Here is a 21,833-nt window from a genome sequence, read left to right on the forward strand (position 1 = left end):
CGAAACTTTACACAGATCATTCATTAGTATTTGATATACTTTTATGCAAATTATTTCTTTGTCAATTTGTCGGTTTGCAGTTTCCATAGTCGTCAAATTTTCAATGTTATAGGCTATTGCATGCTCAAACTCTGTGGTTGTTGGTTTGAGTTATTGACCTTTGCCTTCAATATTTTCAATCAAGATCCTTAGGCACTATCCCTCCCTATCTCTCTATCTGTTCAGTCTCATTAACTTTCAATTTCCTTTTTTTGGTTTTTGAAGAAAGCTTGGTTGACTCACAACTCATAGTAAGGTTTCCATATTCGGAAAAATGGCAAGATCCACATAAAGCTAAGGTGGCTTTGCAGGGAAGCGACAACTAGGCTTGCAAAATGGGTTTGGTAGGGCCAGTCTGACTTTAAGAGGGAATAACCCAATCCCTACCCAGTGGCGGGCTTTTTTTGGTCCTAAAGGTTGAACATGTCAAGCCCGGCCAACCCTATCTTAAATAGACTAAGCCCAGCCCATGCCTAATGGCCAAAAAAATTTGAGTGCTGCTAAACGAACCCTAAAATTAACTGAGCACACCCTACTATAAAAGTATATATTGAATTACTGATTTACCCTAAAAAGGATATATGGAATTGTGAAACAAATATAATTTTAGTAAGTACACCCTACTAACCATATTCAACCCTAATTAAGAGAGTGCTTGTCCTATTGTGTTTTTAACGAAAGAAGTGGTGATTGCAAGAACTTGGAATTGCAAAAAAAGTGTCAACGTTTTAGTAGAAGCACATATCCATATGAAAAGTCAAAGATTTATAAACACTATTAAAAAAATCAGCTATAAAATAATGCTACAAATATTAGGGTGTACCAAGGATATTTTTGGTAGTTTTATAGGGTGTACTTAGTTAATTTTACATTTTAATTAAAATATTATGGTGTACTTAGATCATAGAGTATACTTAGTTAATTTTAGGGTTCATTTAGCAGCACTCAAAATTTTAGGTTGATGGGTTGGGCCTTATAAAAGCATGAATGACACTTAAACTTTTATGCTAAAGATAATTTGTGGCCAAGGCCAAGGTTATTATTGTATGTGTATACGTAGTTCTATCCTTGGAGGTGACTAAACTTTACAAGGCTCATTCATTAGTATCTGATCTACTTTTGTACAAATTATTTCCCCGTCAATCTGTTGGTTTGAAGTTTCAGTTATGGTCGTTAGATTTTCAATGCCATATTCCATTGCAAGCTCCAACTCTTAGGTTATTAGTTTGAGTTATCGACCTATGCCTTTAATATTTTCAATCCAAATCCTTGGGGTACTATCCCTCTAGGTCTCTTTATATGTTCAGTCTCATTAACTTTCAATTTTCTTTTTTTGGTTTTGAAGGAAACCTTGGTTGGCTCATAGCTCATGATAAGGTTTTCATATTTAGAGAAATGGCAAGATGGCTTTGCAGGGAAAGGATAACTAGGCCTGTAAAATAGGTTGAGTCAGGCTAGCCTGACCCTAAGAGGGTTTGGCCCATGCCCTACCCATTGACGGGCTTGTTTGGCCTTAATGGTTGAATGGGTCGTGTCAGGCTAACCCTATCTTAAATAGCCTAAGCCCAAGCCTACCCAAAGATTAAAAAAATTTCAAGCTTATGGGCGGGTCGATGGGTCCAGTCTGTATGGCCATATCAAATAGGCTGAATATAATTAATTAAATGCCATTATGCTTAATTAAATCCAATGATCATTAACAGTCCCGATCTCTTGGACCACAGGAGTCCAAGAGATTGTGGTCACCCACCATTGAATATTAATCCAATGGTTCAAAAAAATTTCTTAAAATGAGTGCAAAAGTGAGTGAACCGTTGAATTTACATCCAACGGTAAGTGACTACAAATCTCTTGGACCCTTGTAGTCTAAGAGATCAGGACTGTGATCATTAATACTAGTTTACTTTTATAAAGATCTTAAAAGTAATGATAATTCACGTTAATGGTAAATGGGGTCATTATATTCTTTCGAATCTTCTAATTAAATACAACCCTAATTCATGTTAGTTTAATTTATAAAATATTATTTATTATTTATTAACTTAAATATTAGGTTGTGATGGGTCGCTCATGGACTTAGAAATTGTGGCCCAAACGCTACCCTTTACACAAAGAATGGGGCTAAACCCCCCATAATACTGGCTTGAGCCAATCCATATCTAAAAAACTAGGGCTAAATTCGGACTAACCCATCGAGCTTGGGCCATTTTTACAAGCCTATTTACACATTGATAGCTATAAGAGCAACTCACAAATGTCACAGTAGGGAGGATTAAATTGCATATATATATTAAAAAATAATAAAAAATTAGATGCCTAACTTTGTAGCGGCAGGGAATATCCAAATGCATTTTGGGTCCAGAATAGTAGGGTCAACATGAACAAAGCTTTATATAGAAGGGTAAGCGTGACTTGTAAAGTAAAACAGCATGAAGTGTTTATATATCTGCATAGGATGCGACCATTACCAAAAGTCGATTTTATGGTCCCAACAACATCTAAGCACAGTTGAAATCATGAAGACGTGGAGACAAATCTCTGTTCAAAAAAGCCTCTCCATCTGAATCTTTGTCCCTCCATTTTACTTCAAAAAGCATGCCATAAGCTTCATCGGCTGACTCATGAGCTGTCCATTTTGCAAGCAAAATGCAATCTTCAACTCCAACATTGCAGCATCCAACGCAGCACTCAGCTTTAAGCTTTTGAGAAAGCATTTGCATGCATTTCGCATATTAAAAGAAGTGTCCATAATTAACCAAGTAACAAATATATATTCTTTCACGCACATTGAAACTTCCACATTGGTCATAAAACTCATGCTCTGAAAAAGTATTAAAAGACCAACAACAAGACGAAAGTTTTGCTTTGCCTTTTCAAATATTTATTCCCATCCAAAAATTAAGGCTTCTTCCTATAAAAGCCAATGCCATCTATTCTATTAAAGTGAAAGGATAAAAGTAGTGAAATGTGTCTCAAAATAAATCAAATTACTATTTTTATTGGCCCAAGCCTCAACTCAAATTCAAAGGCTGAATGGAGCGGCCCAATTTGGTTCATTTTACACCCGTATAATCTTGGCTATTTCTATTATGGAATATATAAATCGATCAAGGAAAATATAGTATTGCTTGGGTTGGGCCTATAGACAAGCCGATGGACAGTTGCTCTGGGTTTTGTTTTTTCCGGTAAATGTTTAAAATTGAATTAGATTGGATTATACTAAACTGGATTAACTTCTTTTGTACAACCGCACTTGGGAGTACCCTAAGTTTTTGATCTTTGATATTTTGATATTTTGGAGTTTGGAGTGTTAAGCTTTTGGCATTTTGGATTGTATTTTGACGTTATGGAATTACATATGTGAATTTTGACATTTTAGGATTTTCTTTTTCTAGAACAAGCAAATTTTATTAATAAAATGGTAAATACAAGAGATGTACAAGAAGAAAACACTCCAAAATGGAGGTTCTTGCATACAATAAATCCAACAAGACATTGAGTAATAACTATTACCAATTCAAGCTCAGTTCACTCAGAGTTGACAGATAGAGGATCAAGAAGACTATTTACAGCACCAGTGCTATAGAGAGACCATGGAAACAATGGATTCTGCATGAACAGGAAATGGAAGCACCAAAAGTGAAAGGGTCTTACCGCTCAACATCCACTGGCAAAGAAGGGCACAACACCTTCAACATTCCACATGATCTCACAACACCCAGTATGAAACCATCTAGATCTAGCAACTCTACCTCCTCAACATAAAGGATTTTAAAAGCCAGTTCAAAAGGACTGGGGATAAACAAAACTCAACACAAAATTGGGAAGAAGCAAAACCCAACATAAAAGTGGGGAGGAAAATCTCTCTACAACATGACGGGGGAGAGAATCACCCGATTTATTCGCTGAAAGGTTGGTTTCAAGGTAAAATACCTTGAACCAAAGGGAGTTACATGGAAAAGAGACCAAGAAGAAAGGAGAAGAAGGAAGAAGGGTCGGACAATTTAGGATTTGGGAGGTAAATTTTAACATTACGCAGTTTGCCAAGAGTTGAATCCGATACTTTTGTTAACCAGAGTAGAAAGAGAGTATTTGTTAAGAGCCATTTTATCTCAAGCTTTTAGAGCCCTTGATGTAGAGATTTTGACTTGGTAACAAGTGGCAAACTACCAACCAAAGAACAAACAAACACATGTGCCCCCATCCCCACCACAAAAGATGAGCTTCATCCCATGTTCAACTTAAACCTTCCTAATCCATTCTTCTCCTAAGTCCTACTTCATATTCCAACTTCTGTACTTCCTTCCTTGCATCCAAATACTTTTGTAATGGCACTCACTTTTATTTCCTCACTATCCATTAAATCCTTAACCACTTCTTCTCCAAATCCAAAGGGTCCCCCAATTCGTCTGCAATCCCTATCCAACAAGCCCTTTTCACTGGTCTGCCAATTAGACCCTGAGAGACACCATTTTCATGGTAAGCAATTCTTTTCCTAGCTGTAAGCTACTGTTTGTGATGAACATCTAAGTTTCAAGCATACTAGCTTACTGGGTTTTCTCAAAAAGGTTAGATTGTTCCAGCAAGCAATGCAAGACAGTTAATGAAGATTCGAAGAAATGGAGAAGCATTGTTTCAGCAGCAATGGCAGCTGCAGTTATTAGCTTTAGCTCTGGCATGCCCGCCATTGCTGATCTCAATAAGTTTGAAGCTGAAACACCTGGTGAATTTGGGATTGGATCAGCTGCCCAATTTGGTTCTGCAGACCTCAGGTCCCATTTCTTTTTAGAAACTGTATGTTGCAAGCATTTTTGGATTCTGAGTATAAAGGTTGCATTCCCTGCCAATGTTGTCATGCAGGAAAGCTGTACATGTGAATGAAAATTTCAGGTAATTTTTCATCTCTGCGTCATGTTTAGCCATATGTCATAGCCCATAATTTGGACCGATTTTACAAAGAAAATAGATGAAAAGAAAAGGAGCTAACATGAATGTTGCTGATTTTGTTGTTGCTATCAGTAACATGGTGTTTTGTTTGATTGCAAGCTTGCTGCTTTATGGCATTTTTTTTCAGTTTGTGCAATCTTGTATTTATAATCAATCTAAATGACTAATACAGAAGAGCCAATTTCACTTCTGCGGATATGAGGGAATCTGATTTCAGTGGTTCAACATTCAATGGTGCATACCTTGAGAAAGCAGTCGCATACAAGGCAAATTTTGCAGGTAAGATTGCTGTCGTTGAACGTCGTATCGTATACTTATAGAGAAACCGCAATACACACAAGTGACACTGAGACTAGAAGTACAAATTGAAATAACTATAGCATTTTCATCATCCAGTAAATAATTCACATCAGAAAGACAGAAACCCCCACTTCATCATTATTTCCATTCCTGAGAAGTCATATCCATCCAACCCTGCAAGTTAGAGCATTTCTTGTATGCCTTTGTTACACCGTTGCATAACGCTCTATTGAAACCTGCACTTATTTGGCGTTTCAAAAGTTCTTATATTGTTGAAAGATTTGCAACCCAGCTACTGCATCTTTTCTTATCATGATCCATGATCCAGGATCCAGGATTGGTATCTTTGCCAGGAATCTTATTGCATTGGTATCTTACAACTAAACTATCTTCACAACTGTATCAGGTGTCAATTTTCATACACAAAATCTTTAATTTGTTAACATCTTCTGACATTTGACAGGTGCAGATTTGAGCGACACATTGATGGATCGTATGGTATTGCCTGAAAGCTCAGCACAAATCCTTACCCATTTGACTTCTGCATAGTTTTAGGCACAGTTTTGATATTAAACTTAAAGGAGTTGGTTGAAAGACTACCTAGTTTTATTTCCATTGCTTAAGAATTATGATGATTACAGGTCCTTAATGATGCTAATCTCAAAGATGCCGTGCTTGTTAGATCAGTTCTCACCCGAAGCGATCTTGGGGGTGCCCTCATTGAAGGTGCTGACTTCAGTGACGCCGTCTTGGACCTCCCCCAGAAGCAGGTACTGACCTAGCCTTCTATATTTCTACAACTGTGTTGGAAATTTGTAACATTTTCGTCTTTAGCGTGCATATTCCTACTAGTTCTTGGGTTTGTTCATATAGGCTCTTTGCAAGTATGCAAGTGGGACGAACCCAACCACAGGGGTGAGCACAAGAGCAAGCTTAGGTTGTGGGAACAGTCGACGAAACGCTTATGGCACTCCCTCTTCCCCTCTGCTAAGTGCTCCGCCTCAGAGACTGCTTGATCGGGACGGATTCTGTGATCAAGGCACTGGTCTTTGTGATGTAAAATGATTCCAAGGCATGGTAATTAGTTTTACCAATATCATTGATCGCATACGATAAACGTGTGTAGATATGTATGAGGGATAAAAGAAAATGCAGAACCAATACTACCTGTACATCCTTAAAGCCTTAACTATTTAACACATCTGAAACAGAAGGAATCAGTTGTTGATTATGATCATATCTTGAGTAATGTATTGATGAGAAAAGTTTTCCAATGCTTCTGTTGCAATTGAAGTATCATGATCAATGCTACTTTCTATCTCATTTCCCATGACTCTGATCCAAATTACACTTGGAGCTGGTTTACAGTATGCAATAAGAGGAGGATTTGTACAAAGCAGAGTGAAAGAAATTAGGATTTTTGCAGTCATCTATTTCAAACCAAAACTAAAACGGGTACAGAAAATTGTTCAACTTCAATTTTTCTAGACTTTGCATCCAATAATTTAACAATTAGGAAACAAAAACACAGGAAAAAAGAAGAAAGAAAACCTGGGTTTAGAGAAGCATCTGATGGAACTGCACGTTCTTAATTCCTTACCAACCCTTGACAGTCCAATGCCGAAACAAAGTGCATTGTGTGTGTTTTCTTCGCTTGGTTTCCACTTGCTTGTGCATTCGACCACAACTACTATGAGTTAAATTCTCCTCTTTAATTAGAAAGTTTTGTTTTTCTTTTGAGAATCAAATAGATATCAAATGCAAGTCATATACCACAAAATAATGATATTAAAGTCATTTTAATTTGAGACACTGAGTTATTAATAATAGGCTCGCAATTCTTAAAACGTAATATATTTCTAGCTTCCCAAATTTTCCATATTATCAAAAGGGCAATGTGCACATCCAAAGATGAGAACAAAGGAAATTAGCAAATGAACTGCTTTGACAATTCATTGCAATTGTTATGTTACATGATTACAACAAATCACTTTGACAAAACAGGAAACATAAAACAAATAGCTACTTCCTCTGTGCGGCAGGCAATATCCATTCCGAAGGAAACCTGGAAACTCTTAGTATGATTTTGCAAAAATAGCTACTTCTTCTGCAGGGTTACCAGTCATGAAGCATGATTTAATCCCGAGCGGCTGTTCAAAAGGAAAACACCTAATGGTTGCCCCTGTTTCTTCTTTTACTCTTAACTCCTCTTTGTCACTGTACCAATAATTGGAGCTCAATATCAGCATCAGAAGTGCAATTCATATTTATTGAATTAAAAAAGTCACGATAAACATACCCAGCAGACCATGGACCTCTTGCCCATTTTCCCTGGGAGATTGCAACTTTGAGTTCATCATATGAGCTAACATCCACAATATTGCTGCCAAAAAACCTCTCTTCTTGTCAATTCCTCCATAATTTTCCAACAAAGTAAAAGGGAATAATAAATGTTAAGATGATTTGAGTACTACTACTATCAATTCAATTCTTTTTACTAGACGCCTTATAAAACTCTATCAAACAGAAAGCATCTTAAGACCGTAGAGTGATAAATGTTGGAGCAAGAAAGCACCTATCCCGAAATGATTCTGCTTTTTCCAAAAGTGACGACTGGATCTCATCCAACTTGTCCTTGATATAAGCCTCCAAAACTGAAGGCTCCATGGATATTCCAAAAACCTTCCCTTGCTTTCCAGGAACATCTCTTCTAGATACAACCACACTCTGGCTTGAAACATCACGAGGGCCAATTTCAATCCTTAAAGGGACTCCCTAAAAAAGTAAGGCCTGTTATTGGGGTGATTGACAAGAAGAGAACATTTTCATGCAGCTACTTTTATCTTAAAAGAAAATATATTGTAAACAGCTTCTTCTAAAAGATAGATCCCATACATTATTTGTGCCTGCAACAGAATCAGCACTCAAAAGAAACGATTAACTCACAGGAAGTATATGTTCACATGTGACCAATACCAGTCTAAGAATGAGGAAGGCTCATTTTATTCATAAAAGTATCAGGCGAACATCCCAGTCAACTCTCATGCAAGTCAAACAATGAGAATGAATGAGATGGCTAATAGACGTAAGTTTTTCAACTCGTGTCACAGAGAACTTCTAAATATATAAGTTGCTCTCAAGTCATACGATTGCTATGCCAAAAGTAACACGCCAAAGAGTACCAATTTCTGCTTTATCTTTAAGGATAACCACAAACCTTCATCTCCCAGAAATTGAATTTCCATCCTGGTGTTCTTTGATCAGAGTCATCAAGTTTAACTTTAATGCCTGCAGCATGCAGTGCTTCCTTTACAGATGATGCAGCATTAAGAACTACTGCTCTATCGTCATCCTTCTTCCAAATTGGTATGATCACCACCTAAAGCAACCAATGCAGTTTTTTATAAGAAAAAAAAGGCATGCATGCATACACGCATGGACACATATAAAACACTAAACAAGCACACCAAAATGAACTTTAAGCATGACAAAGTAACCATTCTTATGAGAACAAAGAATGCTAAACTCTAAATAATTTTGTAGAGTGGGAGAATATATTAATCCGACTACAATACACCAGAAGATCAAATGGATGCTTTCTGTTTCAAAAATTTCTTAACCAAACGGTGAACTTTAACAATACAAAATTGACAAACACATCCAAACAATCCGGATACAGAATTTCTCTCAAACACAAGGGGCATCTTAACATGGATTCGATGTCCATGGAAAGCAAGTCCTAAGCCGGCTTCCATGTTACTGTAAGAAAAAACTAAAAGAACCCAATATGTGGAGTTATCAAAACAGAGGTGCCTTTCACTGTGACATCATAAATTCCCTCTTTATGCATCAGAATTTTCAATCAATGAGATATACCTTATAGATTTGTTACAAAATAACAAGCCACAAAAAATCAACATAAATGCTTATCTTGAACATATTCTATAGTTAGATTACTCCACCATTGTCGTGCTCCTCTGCTTATGAAGTCGTTCACATCTATTGCATTTGCCGAACATATTAAGGAATCAATCCCAATAAACTGCGAATTAACCAAACTCACAAACAAGTTTCCAGATACTCCTGTACTCACACAGAATATGCTAAGATACTGACATCGATGTATGACAGACTGTACTTCTCAAAAAGTCTGTTTTGAAGACAGTCTTACTGCAACTTTTGATTTACATACATAATAGCAAATCACCACAACTCTAGAAGTACACATTAGCAACATAAAATGCAAAAAGTTATCCAACTTTAGCTTACCTGTATCGGTGCAATCTTTGGGGGAAGCATTAAACCTGTATCATCTCCATGGGTCATGATAATACCACCAACGAAACGGGTACTGACAGCCCACGAAGTCTGCCATACATGTTGCCTTAGTCCACTTTCATCAGTAAACTGTGCAAGCACAAATTTTGGTCAAATGGATCATATACAATTAAAGCATACAAGAATAATGATTAGTCAATTACAGGAAACAATTATAGAAGTTGAAGACTCTAGAAGGAGGATTAAAGATCCTATTCCCTTAAATAGAATACTACAAATGAGGCTTCGATTTCTTGAAGCATCAGGAATAAAACTGCAAGGACAGCACTATCATAGAAGAATACCTGTGTTCCAAAGGCACGAGAAAAATTCTGCCCAAGATTGTGGCTGGTTCCAGCCTGTAATGCCTTCCGATCACCCATCATAGCTTCTATGGTATAGGTCTTCACAGCACCAGCAAATGTTTCCACTTTTGACTTTCGACCTGCAATAACAGGTATTGCAGTTTGCTCATAAGCAAATTTTGTATACACGTCAATCATCTGTATAGCCTGCAAATCAGCAGCAGTAATGCATTAACCAAATGGTACTCATTTTGCTAGTGTTTAAGGGCAATCATTATGTCAGATGCAAACCTCTTTCTCTGCCTCCTCTGGAGTGGCATGAGCAGTATGGCCCTCCTGCCAGAGAAATTCAAGAGTCCTCACAAAAGGTTTCGTCCGCATCTCCCATCTTGTGACATTCGCCCACTGAATTAAATTAGCCATGACAAAATACCAAAATTTAACCCAAAATTCCTCTAATGAAAGTTGAAGCACGCTGCAAATGATGTGAGAAAGCATAATACCTGATTAACCATAAGGGGAAGATCACGGTAACTATGAATCCACTGAGTGAACATGTGATTTACTATGGTTTCACTCGTGGGTCGAACCTGCACACCTTCGGTCATAATTATTCAGTAACTTCAATAGTTTGAACACAATAGTTCAGCTTATACAATCAAATACAAAATATGAAAAGAGTTCGCGATAGAGGACGACATACCACAAGTTTCTCTTCAAGCTCCTTCCCTCCTCCTATTGTCACAACTGCTAATTCAGGACTAAATCCTTCAACATGACTAGCTTCTTTCTCTATAAATGAGTAGGGTATAAACTGCAGCATTCCACATAATCAAACAACTCAGAGTTATAACTTGTAAGCATATATTAAAATTTGGAATAACATAGAAACCAAAAAACTAAAAAGCATTGTAATTTAATAATACCTGTGGGAAATACATGTTACTGTGACCGGTCTCCTTGAATTTCACATTCAGATAATCCTAAAAAATAAATAACAATTTTTTATAAGCCCCTAAATTTAATTTTAAATTAAGGCAACAAATACAATCCAATGCAAGTAGTGGAGCTAGAATTACTTGAATGGCTTCCCAAATGGCGTAACCGTAGGGACGAATGACCATGGTGCCGCGAACCGGACCGTAATCGGCGAGCTCAGCTTGCTCAATGACATCGAGGTACCAAGCATTGAAGTCCTTCGACCGAGGAGTGACGGCTTGGTCCTGGACTCGATTGCTTTTCTGAGTGTCGACTCGGTCATCGGTCTCGGATACCGTGGTCTGAGCCGAGAAGGAGGCCGCGAATACTGGAGTACGGAGGATGCGGTGGTGGTGGCGGCGGAGAACCGCCGGAGAACGGCGGGAGACTGAGGGCAAGAAGAGCGAGCTCAGAGAAGGTAATCTCAGTGACACGACCATTTTTGGGGGCTCAGAGACTTGGGAGAGAAGGGAGAGAGATGAGGTTTATGATGCGGGTGTTACGTGGTGAGGCTACATTGCTGTAATGGTGTTTCAGTTTCTGATCCGTTGATCTGATATCTCACGGTTTCTGATTGGTCAGTGGATCAACGATCGATTTTAGAGTCTGGTCAATCTTTCAGTATGGGCTGGGTTCTATTTGGGCTTGGCCTGTCAAGGAATTAGAATTTTCGAGTCTTTCGGTTAGCCCAATTACTGACGGAGGCTAGGATAATTAGTTAGGATAAGAACAAAATGATGGTTATTTCCCTCTAATGTAATTTTTTGAATAAGTGATAGTCTAAACTACACAACTATTGTGCCGTTCGAACCTGAATCAAGATGTTATCGATTTTTTTGAATAAGTGATAGTCTAAACTACACAACTATTGTGCCGTTCGAACCTGAATCAAGATGTTATCGATCGGATGGTAAATGCTGAACCATCCCACGTCATTGCCTCATTACAAGTTAAAAGAAAACCTAGCAAGAGAATGAGCCACAACAGTGCACTTACAAGAAATGATTTACATGAGAGCCAATAAAATTTAGGGAACTAGTTATTAACTTGATCCAGGTGCTCGTTTGATGCTAAGCATCCGAGAAATTCCTCAATATAGGGAACTGAAAGTTCCCATATATATTTTAGTGGCCGCTGCTCTTGGCAGGCAAAACAACTTATTGCATGGACCATACCATAAAAACAATATTGTTACCATGAAGCAGATGGGGCGTGTGGTGTGTGGCATGGCATCTACACAAATATTGTAATCATTGGGCCGACCTGCATGCTGGTCCTCACCAAATTGTTCATTCTTATCTCCCCATACATAACCTGGATGGGTACTGTAGACAAAGAAATTTTGGTGTAATAAATTCCATTGACAAGAAAATAATTAGGGTTCGGTGGATTAAATCGTGGGCCCCGTAATTTGCCCATGTGGCGTGTGACTCATCAAAATCGGGTTAGTTGTCAAAAATGACAAATGGCGACATCCGACGGAGAGCATCAAACGGATCAAGATGAAGACAAAATTAAAGGAAAGAATCTTCTGTGATTGACTTTGATTTAAATCAAATATTAATCAGGTTAATCAATTAAAGATAATCTGGTTAAATTGTCAGATTATGGGAATTGATTTAAATCAAATCAAAATCCCACAAATCAAGGTTTTAAATAGGGAAAGTTATTTAGGTCAAGCATCCGACAAAAGCCTATAAATAGGAGGCCTCAAGACGAAAGAGGGGGTCAGAAGGCTCAGAGAAAAAACCTAGCACTCAGAAGAAACAGAAAACTCTCTGCATTCTTCACCCTACTTTGGAAGAGCCACCAAGCACAACAAATACGTGCCGGTTTCTTCACCATAAAAATCCCAAACACCAAACAAGCTTCGTGCTACCCGTTTGATCAAGATCAAGTCTCTACGACCCTTGTATCAAACACAAATTTTCTTTAAACACTTTGGAGATCGAATCAGAGGATTCAATACAGAGATTGTAACCCTAAATTTCATAAATACAATATTATTTTGTACACGTGTTCTTGTCTCATTTGTCGCAAGAAATTCGTGTTTACAGGTACACTAGTGGTGTACTCAGTATCCGTTTGACATTGCTTATTTGGTGTGATAAATGGTTTTTAAAAAAATTTGGGAAACTCAACCTGTTTGGTTGCTGTGAGAGAAAGCTATAAAGAAAAGCAGCTAATGAGGTGCTTTCATTTTTTAATTATGCGGGAATCTGTTTCGAAGAGGCGTTGGGTTTAATAATTATGTGGGAATCAGTACCAACAATACTTTTAATAAAAATTTTACCAAACGCCAAACTGTTTTATCTCACAGTTGATTTCTCTCATAACAAATCTGACAATGATTATTTTCACAGTACAGTAATACCAAACTGACCCTCAATAGAATATCTCCTATAAATATGTTTAATACGCGCTCATGCCTGCATTAGAAGGGCTTTTCATTATTATCATGTGTGCTACATGCGATTTAAAGATTTCTTATTGTGTTTATAAATTTTCTAGATGTTGGGTGCAATAATTTGCATTAAACTAGGATTAAGCTCTATAGTTTGTTGGTATTTACCCTGGAGTTATTTGGGTTAAGAATTGCGGTAATTAGAGAGGAGGAAGGGGCATATAGGTGATGTTTGGTGAATGAGTTTCAATGTTGGGGGAACTAGAGGGAATTACTTATAAGGTGTTCTCCTACAATTTCTTGGGAATTAGATGAGATAAGTTTTCTTCATGAATAATCCATTTTATACCTTCAACTTGGTCCTAAAAAAAAAAAATCATTTCTTCCTTAAACATGCTAGGAAGTATTCAATCCAATCCAGTAAAAATCACCAAACATGACCATAGAGGCAAATGAAGTCGGTTGGCAATGGCATGAGAGCTTTTTACAAGTTGATGAAGAGTGTCATAAAAGCTAACATATAGCAAAGCACACCGCAAAAGTGGTAGGGAAGCCTATATTTTAGTTCCTAGAGGTCAAGTTTGAGCCCATTGCTTGGACTTTACTTTTCTCTTTCTTATCAAGTGGACAAACAACCTGCATCAACCATCAACAAATAATAAAGCAGAGCACTGAAACAAAACAACCATCAATTTGTCTCCTTTTTGGGTGGCCTCCAATCGGGAATGTGCCCTCCTTCCCTCTCAACTCTCATCCTCTTTGTCCATGTGTGTCGCTCGCTCTGCCCTCAAAACCCTACCTAAAAAACCTAGCTTTCTCAATGTCAATGTACAACTTTATACGTGTGTGTATATATATAGGTGATAATGTAGAGCTATAGCTAGGTCTGTATTTTGTACTATGATAGGGTACATAAATTTTATGATCATATATACACACGTACGCGTCCCCAATTATTGTATATATATAGAATGTAGCAGGCATACAAAAGTTTCTTTTTTATTTATTTTGATTTCTGAGTTCAGTATATCAAGACTCTCTACTTTGTTTAAATGTAGGGCATACGAATAAGATAGGTCAACCTCTCAGCCTAAACAAAGAGCTATAGCTTCATCTGCGTCTATCTTATCTCTACCTCAGACAATAATTTAATTAATTTCTGAGAAAATATGCCACCTAAATGTCATATATACTTCATTCAGTAGTGACAAAGAATGACATCACCAAAATAAACAGTAATACATAATATCAGATTGATCAATGCGCATATGGGCATGCCTTACCATATGTCACAATCTATGCTTCATAACTCATCAAGCTTCATTCTATTGTTGTATAGCTTAGTGTGGGATATTATTAAATCTGACTCAGTATAGATATTATCGCTAACTTAATTACCTACGTGGGTTTAGACCCAATAAATCTATCCAAAGCATCGCGTTATTAGTAGACTATTTAGTACTTTTCCAACGTGGGATTATGTGCACACATTCACATCTACGGCTTGATCAAGTCACACAACCGCAACATCTTATTTAGTTGACATGTTTATCACCACATTAATTATGTGATAGAAGTACTTAGTTTACTATTACATTCTCAAAAATTAATAAGTTTTTAATTAGGATGTGGACCAAAAATTATTTATGATATACACAAATATGCAATGGATTGATTCAATATTTAAGGATAACATAATCGCTGTCTAGTGGTTTTGCAAAGGCAGAACAAATGAGTAGTAGTAGAGGCAAGCCCTGGACTCCGGGAACTGTGGAGCTTAAATTGGGATTTAAGAAATGGCGACTAAGGAAGGACAGGATTAATGATGTTGCTTTTCTTCACATGCCAGTAAAGAATGATGTTTAAATTTATTATCCTAGTCCGCCACAAAACACATGTAATGTTGTTATGTGAACAAACCCTAATTACTCATTTAGTTTCACACTTGTCTGCTTATTGTTCTGGATTTTGCTGGCCAGGTGAAGCAAACTCTCTCTCTCTCTCTCTCTCATGTGCAGGCCAGCTGACAGAAAATGAATAATGTCAGTCTTTAGTTTGGTCCTTTCTTTTATGTTAAGTGACGCAAGAAAAAGTTAAGAAAACAAATAAAACCCAGCACGTGAAACTCTCTTTGGTCAGAAAGAAAGCACCCACTTCATTTTTATCTTTTTCTTCTCTGAGGAGTCCATTTCCCAAGCATTCTCTCTCTCTCTCTCTCTCTCTCTCTCTCTCTCTGTGAGATAGGAGTTTTGATGAATTATGAGTCCATGACAGCATGCCCAATGATGTTGTCCCTTCAGAATTTGCCATTGCTTAAAAGGGATTTTCATGCTTGACTTCAACTCAAGTAAGAGAAGAGAAGTGCTCTCAGGTCAATATTCCATAGCAACCACACTCATTATTTTAACACTCTCAGACTTTGTCCTCCTCATATTTAAACCCCCCCTATCCTGTACCCCTGGGTATAATTTTAAAATGAACTTCACGCGGGTCCAACAAATCTATATCTGCAAAACTTGTTGCTGGGAAGCTAGCTGAGGTGGGTGACTGATATCTAAATTAATTTAAGCATGGATGTGCTGCATGCATGTTTCAACGCATTCACCTCTTCTATTGTATTGTGTTCTATTGTGCTTCCCAGTTCTATCTGATTTTTATGTTCTAGTTTCATCAACAAACTGAGGGAACCGCGAATATCTTGTCGACGAAAAGCAATTCTAGCTGTTTTCGAGTGAGTCATCTTCTTTCAAGGTATGCCAAATAGTCTCTTTGGTAAGCTAATAATTAAATGTTGCAACACATCGGCATACTAGTTTGATTTCTGCACAATAATAAGTACAAGTCATTCAAGTTATGCTATTATTATCTATTCCAGAAACTAAACCATGGGGGAGCCGGGGAAACTTAGTTGTTAATTATGCCAATTCCTTTCTTATTTCTCAGTGGAAGATTGGAAAATATTTCTCTCAAACAGCTCGCCATTGCCTTCGATATCCATACAAGGCCTCCTTCGAAATATTTTTTTGTTGTTGACAGAATTCATCTTTTTTCAGTTAGAATTGTTGCAACAGATCGACTAAATATATATTGAACAAAGTCTCTAACTAACTGTATTAACTACCATTAATTCCAGATCAGCAATGCATATATACTGGACAGCAGCTGCTGAGGCTTGTGATATTATGGTGATGTATGATATCCCAAATCACTTTTGTGTTTTTTTCTCATCGCCACCTTATATACGTGGAGTGCATGCATCACAATTGTAGGACTAAATCAAGAATAGATCTTGTTGATAGTAAATCGTCGGTAAATTAAACCCTATTCGCCCGTAGGCGATTAGTTTTGAGTTCGATACTCTAATTCTATTATCAAAAGTTTGATACTTAGGCCAACATATGCTAACAGTCTGCAAAGACAGAAATTTTCCTCAGCATACGAATTTGGCCCTTACTCCAGGAAGACAAAACCGTTCTTCGCCAGCTTACTCTCTTATGATCCTCACTTTGATTTCTCTTTCAATTTCGCAAACTACAATCAATTAAGCCACTCAGTCTTCTACCTTTCATTTATGCCCACCATATGATCATCGTGTTCTTTCAAGTACTTAACAAAATTGTATGTTCCAAAACTATCTCAGGACAATCACATACCAAGAATGGTACCAAGTCATCTAGTCTGGAAACGATTGATTATATGATAAAAAATACACACACACAATTGATTACATTTCTCATGAAGTATAGAGGAATCGTTGTGTCACTGCTGCTGCGTGCTTCATGTATAACATATATTTGATCGAGTAGACAGAGAGTTTTACTCAGTAAATCATAATAATCAAACAGAATACCGGGCCATGCGAAATAACGAAAAATACATTCAACAAATATATATTGGCCAGATAGTTCAACAAGTACTGCTACGCCATACAATCCACGTTGTCTTGACTAAGTTATTTTGTAATTAAACATATATGTTCTACCTAGCTAGCTGCCTAGTATTTCATTAAAACATCAAAGGGCACAAAAGTCGAATAGGTAGGGTAAAGAAATAGCATTGTGTTTTCTTATGTACAGCAGCTGGATTATAATAATATTGTGTTTTCTTGATCCCTTTGAAGTACTGTACTTCCTACGATTAATTAGTATCATGTATTGGCTAATTATATGTAATATTCATGTTCTGATCATTTCCACAGATCAATTTGGCAACTAGAGGTGGATGTTGAGGCATAGTCCTGCCCCAAATTTTCATTGTCTGGCCTTCTGGAAGACTCATTGGCCAGCATGTTGGCCACATGAAACATTGATGCTGCATTGGAGTAATTTGTAACTTCCTTGGAAGCATCTTGCTGGTCCTGGCTCAGCTGTGACGCAACAAACTTGTCGAGCACACGCCAATCGGTCACCTGATCAACAGATTGCTGATCATTATTGTTGTAAAGCACCAATGACGATGACGATGAGTTGAACATGTTTTGCTGCTGATTGATGTGCTGCTGCAATTGCTCCTCTTGTGTGAGTGTGGAAGACTGCAACATTGAACCATATGGGGCTGACTGAGGAACCTTGGGGCTTTCTAATTGAGGTAGCTGGAGGAAAGAATCATGGTGGTGATGATGTGGCATGTTGTACTGCAAATCAAGCTCTTGTTTGCACTGGGAATAGTGCTGCTGCTGCTGGTGATATGGTGAGGCATAAGGGTGGGAAATTGATCTCCTTGGAGACTCAAGTTCTGGCATGAATGAGACTTGGTCATACCAACATGGTGACTCGTAATCACCCATTTTCCTCACTGTTGCCAATCTCTTCTTGAACACCCTACACACAACCCATCCTTCTTCCTGTGTGCAATTATAACAATCTTTGGTGTTAGAAATAAACTTCACTTACAGACAAAGAAACATATACAACTGTGGAGGACACAATTTCGTCAATCCTTGCTTCGATTCTCCTTCTAAGAAACATATAAAACATATACATTATTGATATATAGGCTCGTAGAAATCATTAGAAAAATTAATACTTGCCTGAGGAGTTCCATTCTCACTAGTTTCTAGTCGATACTCATGCATGATCCAATCTGACTTTTGTCCATTTGGAGCACGGCCTTTGTAAAAGACTAAGGTCTTTCTCATGCCAATGAGGATGTTCCTTGAGTAAATAGCCTTATCTCTTCCTGTAGCTTTCCAGAATCCGGCTTTCGTTGCCCTATTGGTTCGAGTTCCAGTAGGGTACTTCTTGTCTTTGTGGCTAAAAAAGTACCATTCATTCTGATCATCAGTTCCTATTTTGCACAATTCTGTCCAATTCAACAACAATAATGGTGAAGAGGATCAGCAGATTATTAAGTAAGTTCTCTCGGTTTAACTAAAGCATGAATGAATTACCAAGTACCTTGAAGATCCCACGGCTCAATCTTATAAAGATCAACATCTTTGATGACATCAAGGTCAATCCTCTTTGAAGCAATCTTCTTTCTAAGATAATAATCGACAAGTTCTTCATCCGTGGGGTGGAATCTAAAGCCCGGCGGTACATGTGAAAAAGTATTCATCTTCTCCGTATAGTTATCCAAAACCTGCATTTCAAACATGAACACAATCAAACCCCCAAAAAGAAAAACATGAATAATAAGCAAATATGAACTCAAATATACTTATGACAAATGCTTCCTCCCGGTCGTGAGAGAAAACGAACACATATCAAACGTGAAGTCCTTCTATATAACATCAGGGTGTACATACCTTAACTTCTAAGTAATACACAAACATACGTATATATGATTAGTTTTTTCTTGCTACACACATAAGTAAAATAAATTATCGAACTGTTTAGCAACGAAACTATATTGCAAAGTTTTTAATGTCAAGTTGAATTCCAATCTTTGGAATATATAATATGCACCATGCCAATCTAGCTAGGAAACGACGCAACACGTAACAGTACGGAGGGCAAGAAATTACACGAGATCCACAAGTACTACTCAGCTTCTTGTTGATTCTTAGAGTACACAATGCCATGAAAGAAGCCCTCTATTGTCTTGTTGATTCCACCGCGAAAAGAAGAAAACACAGAAAACTCTTATGTTTCAGTGAATATTGATACTGAAATCTTACGGTCCAAAGGCAAAAAGTGTTTGTACTTATATATACCTATAGAGAACCCTAGGTGCTAAGCATCCTAATAAAATGGGGAAAATAGAAGAAAAAAATCTAAAACTTACCAAAATAAAGAAGATCCTATAAAATAGAATTTATTTAAAAGACAATAACTGCCTAAAACGAACCTATATATACGAGACAAGAGATTATAGGAAACCAGTTGGCGGATTAATTATAGAGGAGATCATATAGAGATAAGATTTCCATAATGGTAAATAAGTAATTCGTCTTCGTTCTGTCTTTTATTTTGCCTATTTCGAAATCTGGAAGTAGATTCTATACAAAACAAGAAATAGATCTTTATTTATATCATGCATATATCTATATGTTCATCTAACTAAATCCGACAGCTTAACAACAAAACATGGGTTTAAGAGTTTAACAAGAGTTTGATGATGAAGATGAATGAAAGTTGATGAAGCTACTCGAATTAGAAACATTAATCAAAGTGAATCTACGTGTAGCAAGATTGGACTGGAATTATGAACACAAATTAGAACTGATTCACTTTTCTTTTTCTTTTTCCATAAGCAGTTTAGAAATCAGATTGCAGATTTGTACATATTGAAGAAACATAAAATGAAAAAGGGGTCTCATATATCAATGGTGAAAACTGAGGGGGCAATGACAAAAAGTTGACTTTGGATGATCAATTAATTGCATAAATTATGAACAAGAACAAAGAATTATAATCATACTTCAATTTAAACGACGACGAAAATAATTTTGTCTATACCATAAGAAACTAGGAAATGGATTAATCATTAATTATAGCTGTAGTAATATTAATTACATGGTAACTTAAACAATACACTAATTTCTTTTCATAGCTGTAGGACTCCTCTAACCAAAAACAAAATGTGATAATGCATGTAGGACTCATCTTAATGATTTTTCTTTTCATGTAAACCATATGGTATGACACCTTCGAGAGGATAGATCCATGCATGTGGTAAAAGGAGGTGGTAATTTTGATTTCCATCAAAATAAGGGGGTTAAAAAAATGGATGGAAAATAAGCCTAATCAAAGAAAAGTCTGAGTGTTCTTGCTCATGCGGCTTGGATGAGCACACAACATGAAAGCTGAAAACAGCCAGATGATCGATCCATGTTGTTCCATATTAAGAAAACAAAGATCATCCTGCAAAACATGAACAGTGGAAGATACCATCTTTAAAATTAAAGCAAATACATTTGATCTTAAGCGAGCCTAATATTCGACGAAGCTTCGAGCTAATATTTCATCTGCTTTGCTTCCAAAGATTAATGGTATGTACCATTTTCATCTCTGATCATTTTAATACACTCATGCAACTGGCCACATGGATCAAAATATTATCACTAAGAAAATTAAAAACCAATAAAAAGAGAGAAAAAGAAGAAGAAGATGATGATATCAAGAAAGGGAGGAAGAGGAAGAGAGGAGGAGATGACAACCTTGGTAATCTTGTACGGTGACAACACCCTATGGAAGCTAAAACTGCTGCACACAGATCTGGTTGATCAAGTAAACCTCGTATATCCACCAAGCAGCCAGATGGTAGCTTAAAGATATATATGTAGGAGACAATATAGGAAGCTTGGCTTTCGTCACTCTTTTTAACTTTTTGGTTGTGAAATCCCACTGAAGCAGACAAAAAAGAAGCACAGAAAAGAAAGGACCAGACACAAAAACAAAACATACAAACAAACAAACAAACAAGAAGAGCAAAGCAAATCCTCGGGAATTGAACTGATCCTCTTCAAGACACGGAGAGAGAGAGAGAGATCAGATCCCGAGAAATGGAAAAGAAGGAAAGGAAAGTGAAGGGAAAAGGAAAGGGAAAGTTCGAGGCTAGCTAGGAATGGAAAAACAGGGAAGAGACGGAGTTAAATAAGAAGAAGCAAACAAAGAAACAAACAAAAACAAAATATATAAACACATGCCCTAATAATCCATCCCTCTCACTCGTATGCACATTTTCTCTCTCCTTATCTTTTCAGTGTGTCTGTGGTGGCTTGATTGCTGCAAAAGCTTTGCCCGAAATAAAAGGGAGGCGCTCAAATGGCTCAAGAAAGTGAAAAAATGAATCAATGAGAGAGAGAGAGAGAGAGAGAGAGAGAGAGAGAGAGAGAAGGTAACCTCCAGAGCCACCCACCAGTGATGGAGACCAGAAGAGAAAAGCTGAGCTTCTCTGAGGCTGTCTCTCTTCTGTGAGAGTGAAGGAAGGAGATTGGACGGTGAGGATTGGATGGATGACGAAAGCATATGGGGATTGACTCAAATCTTCAAGGACAATGAAGGACAAAAAACGAAGGGATTAATTAGTAGTGTGTTAAACAAATTAATTGACTATTAATATTTGTTTGATGATGATGATTGATGATAAAAATATATATG

At 37.2% G+C, this 21,833-nt stretch overlaps 3 protein-coding genes and 1 long non-coding RNA gene across 5 annotated transcripts; 2 read left to right on the plus strand and 2 right to left on the minus strand.

Annotated features, from left to right (window-relative positions):
• Window positions 1–4,246: 4,246 nt before the first annotated feature.
• LOC117629375 (thylakoid lumenal protein TL20.3, chloroplastic) lies at window positions 4,247–6,560 on the plus strand. 2 transcript variants are annotated; one of them, XM_034361935.1, is made up of 7 exons: window positions 4,247–4,518; window positions 4,613–4,811; window positions 4,900–4,929; window positions 5,159–5,265; window positions 5,750–5,784; window positions 5,928–6,056; window positions 6,160–6,560. In XM_034361935.1, exons 1-7 carry the CDS (start codon window positions 4,368–4,370, stop codon window positions 6,349–6,351), a joined length of 843 nt encoding a protein of 280 aa, XP_034217826.1. In that variant the 5' UTR covers window positions 4,247–4,367; the 3' UTR covers window positions 6,352–6,560. The 2 variants fall into 2 exon arrangements, with proteins under 2 accessions (XP_034217826.1, XP_034217827.1); XM_034361936.1 differs by having other exon boundaries at window positions 4,405–4,518; window positions 4,608–4,811.
• Window positions 6,561–7,124: 564 nt separating this feature from the next.
• Window positions 7,125–11,580, minus strand: LOC117628667 (proline--tRNA ligase, chloroplastic/mitochondrial-like). Its single transcript, XM_034361164.1, has 11 exons — window positions 10,988–11,580; window positions 10,835–10,891; window positions 10,612–10,722; window positions 10,412–10,498; window positions 10,200–10,313; window positions 9,909–10,115; window positions 9,556–9,693; window positions 8,504–8,665; window positions 7,862–8,061; window positions 7,586–7,669; window positions 7,125–7,503 (listed from the first exon to the last, which is right to left on the minus strand). Exons 1-11 carry the CDS (start codon window positions 11,324–11,326, stop codon window positions 7,362–7,364), a joined length of 1,641 nt encoding a protein of 546 aa, XP_034217055.1. The 5' UTR covers window positions 11,327–11,580; the 3' UTR covers window positions 7,125–7,361.
• Window positions 11,581–15,657: 4,077 nt separating this feature from the next.
• Window positions 15,658–17,583, plus strand: LOC117627755. The gene is made up of 3 exons (XR_004585829.1): window positions 15,658–15,829; window positions 15,932–16,041; window positions 17,489–17,583. It is a non-coding gene; the product is annotated as an uncharacterized LOC117627755 (long non-coding RNA).
• On the minus strand, window positions 17,165–21,428 carry LOC117627754 (NAC domain-containing protein 7). Its single transcript, XM_034359986.1, has 4 exons — window positions 20,891–21,428; window positions 18,687–18,870; window positions 18,320–18,591; window positions 17,165–18,133 (listed from the first exon to the last, which is right to left on the minus strand). Exons 2-4 carry the CDS (start codon window positions 18,844–18,846, stop codon window positions 17,477–17,479), a joined length of 1,089 nt encoding a protein of 362 aa, XP_034215877.1. The 5' UTR covers window positions 18,847–18,870; window positions 20,891–21,428; the 3' UTR covers window positions 17,165–17,476.
• Window positions 21,429–21,833: the final 405 nt, after the last annotated feature.

The sequence above is a fragment of the Prunus dulcis genome, chromosome 5 (assembly GCF_902201215.1).
Source record: "Prunus dulcis chromosome 5, ALMONDv2, whole genome shotgun sequence".
In the NCBI taxonomy this organism is placed as follows: domain Eukaryota; kingdom Viridiplantae; phylum Streptophyta; class Magnoliopsida; order Rosales; family Rosaceae; genus Prunus; species Prunus dulcis.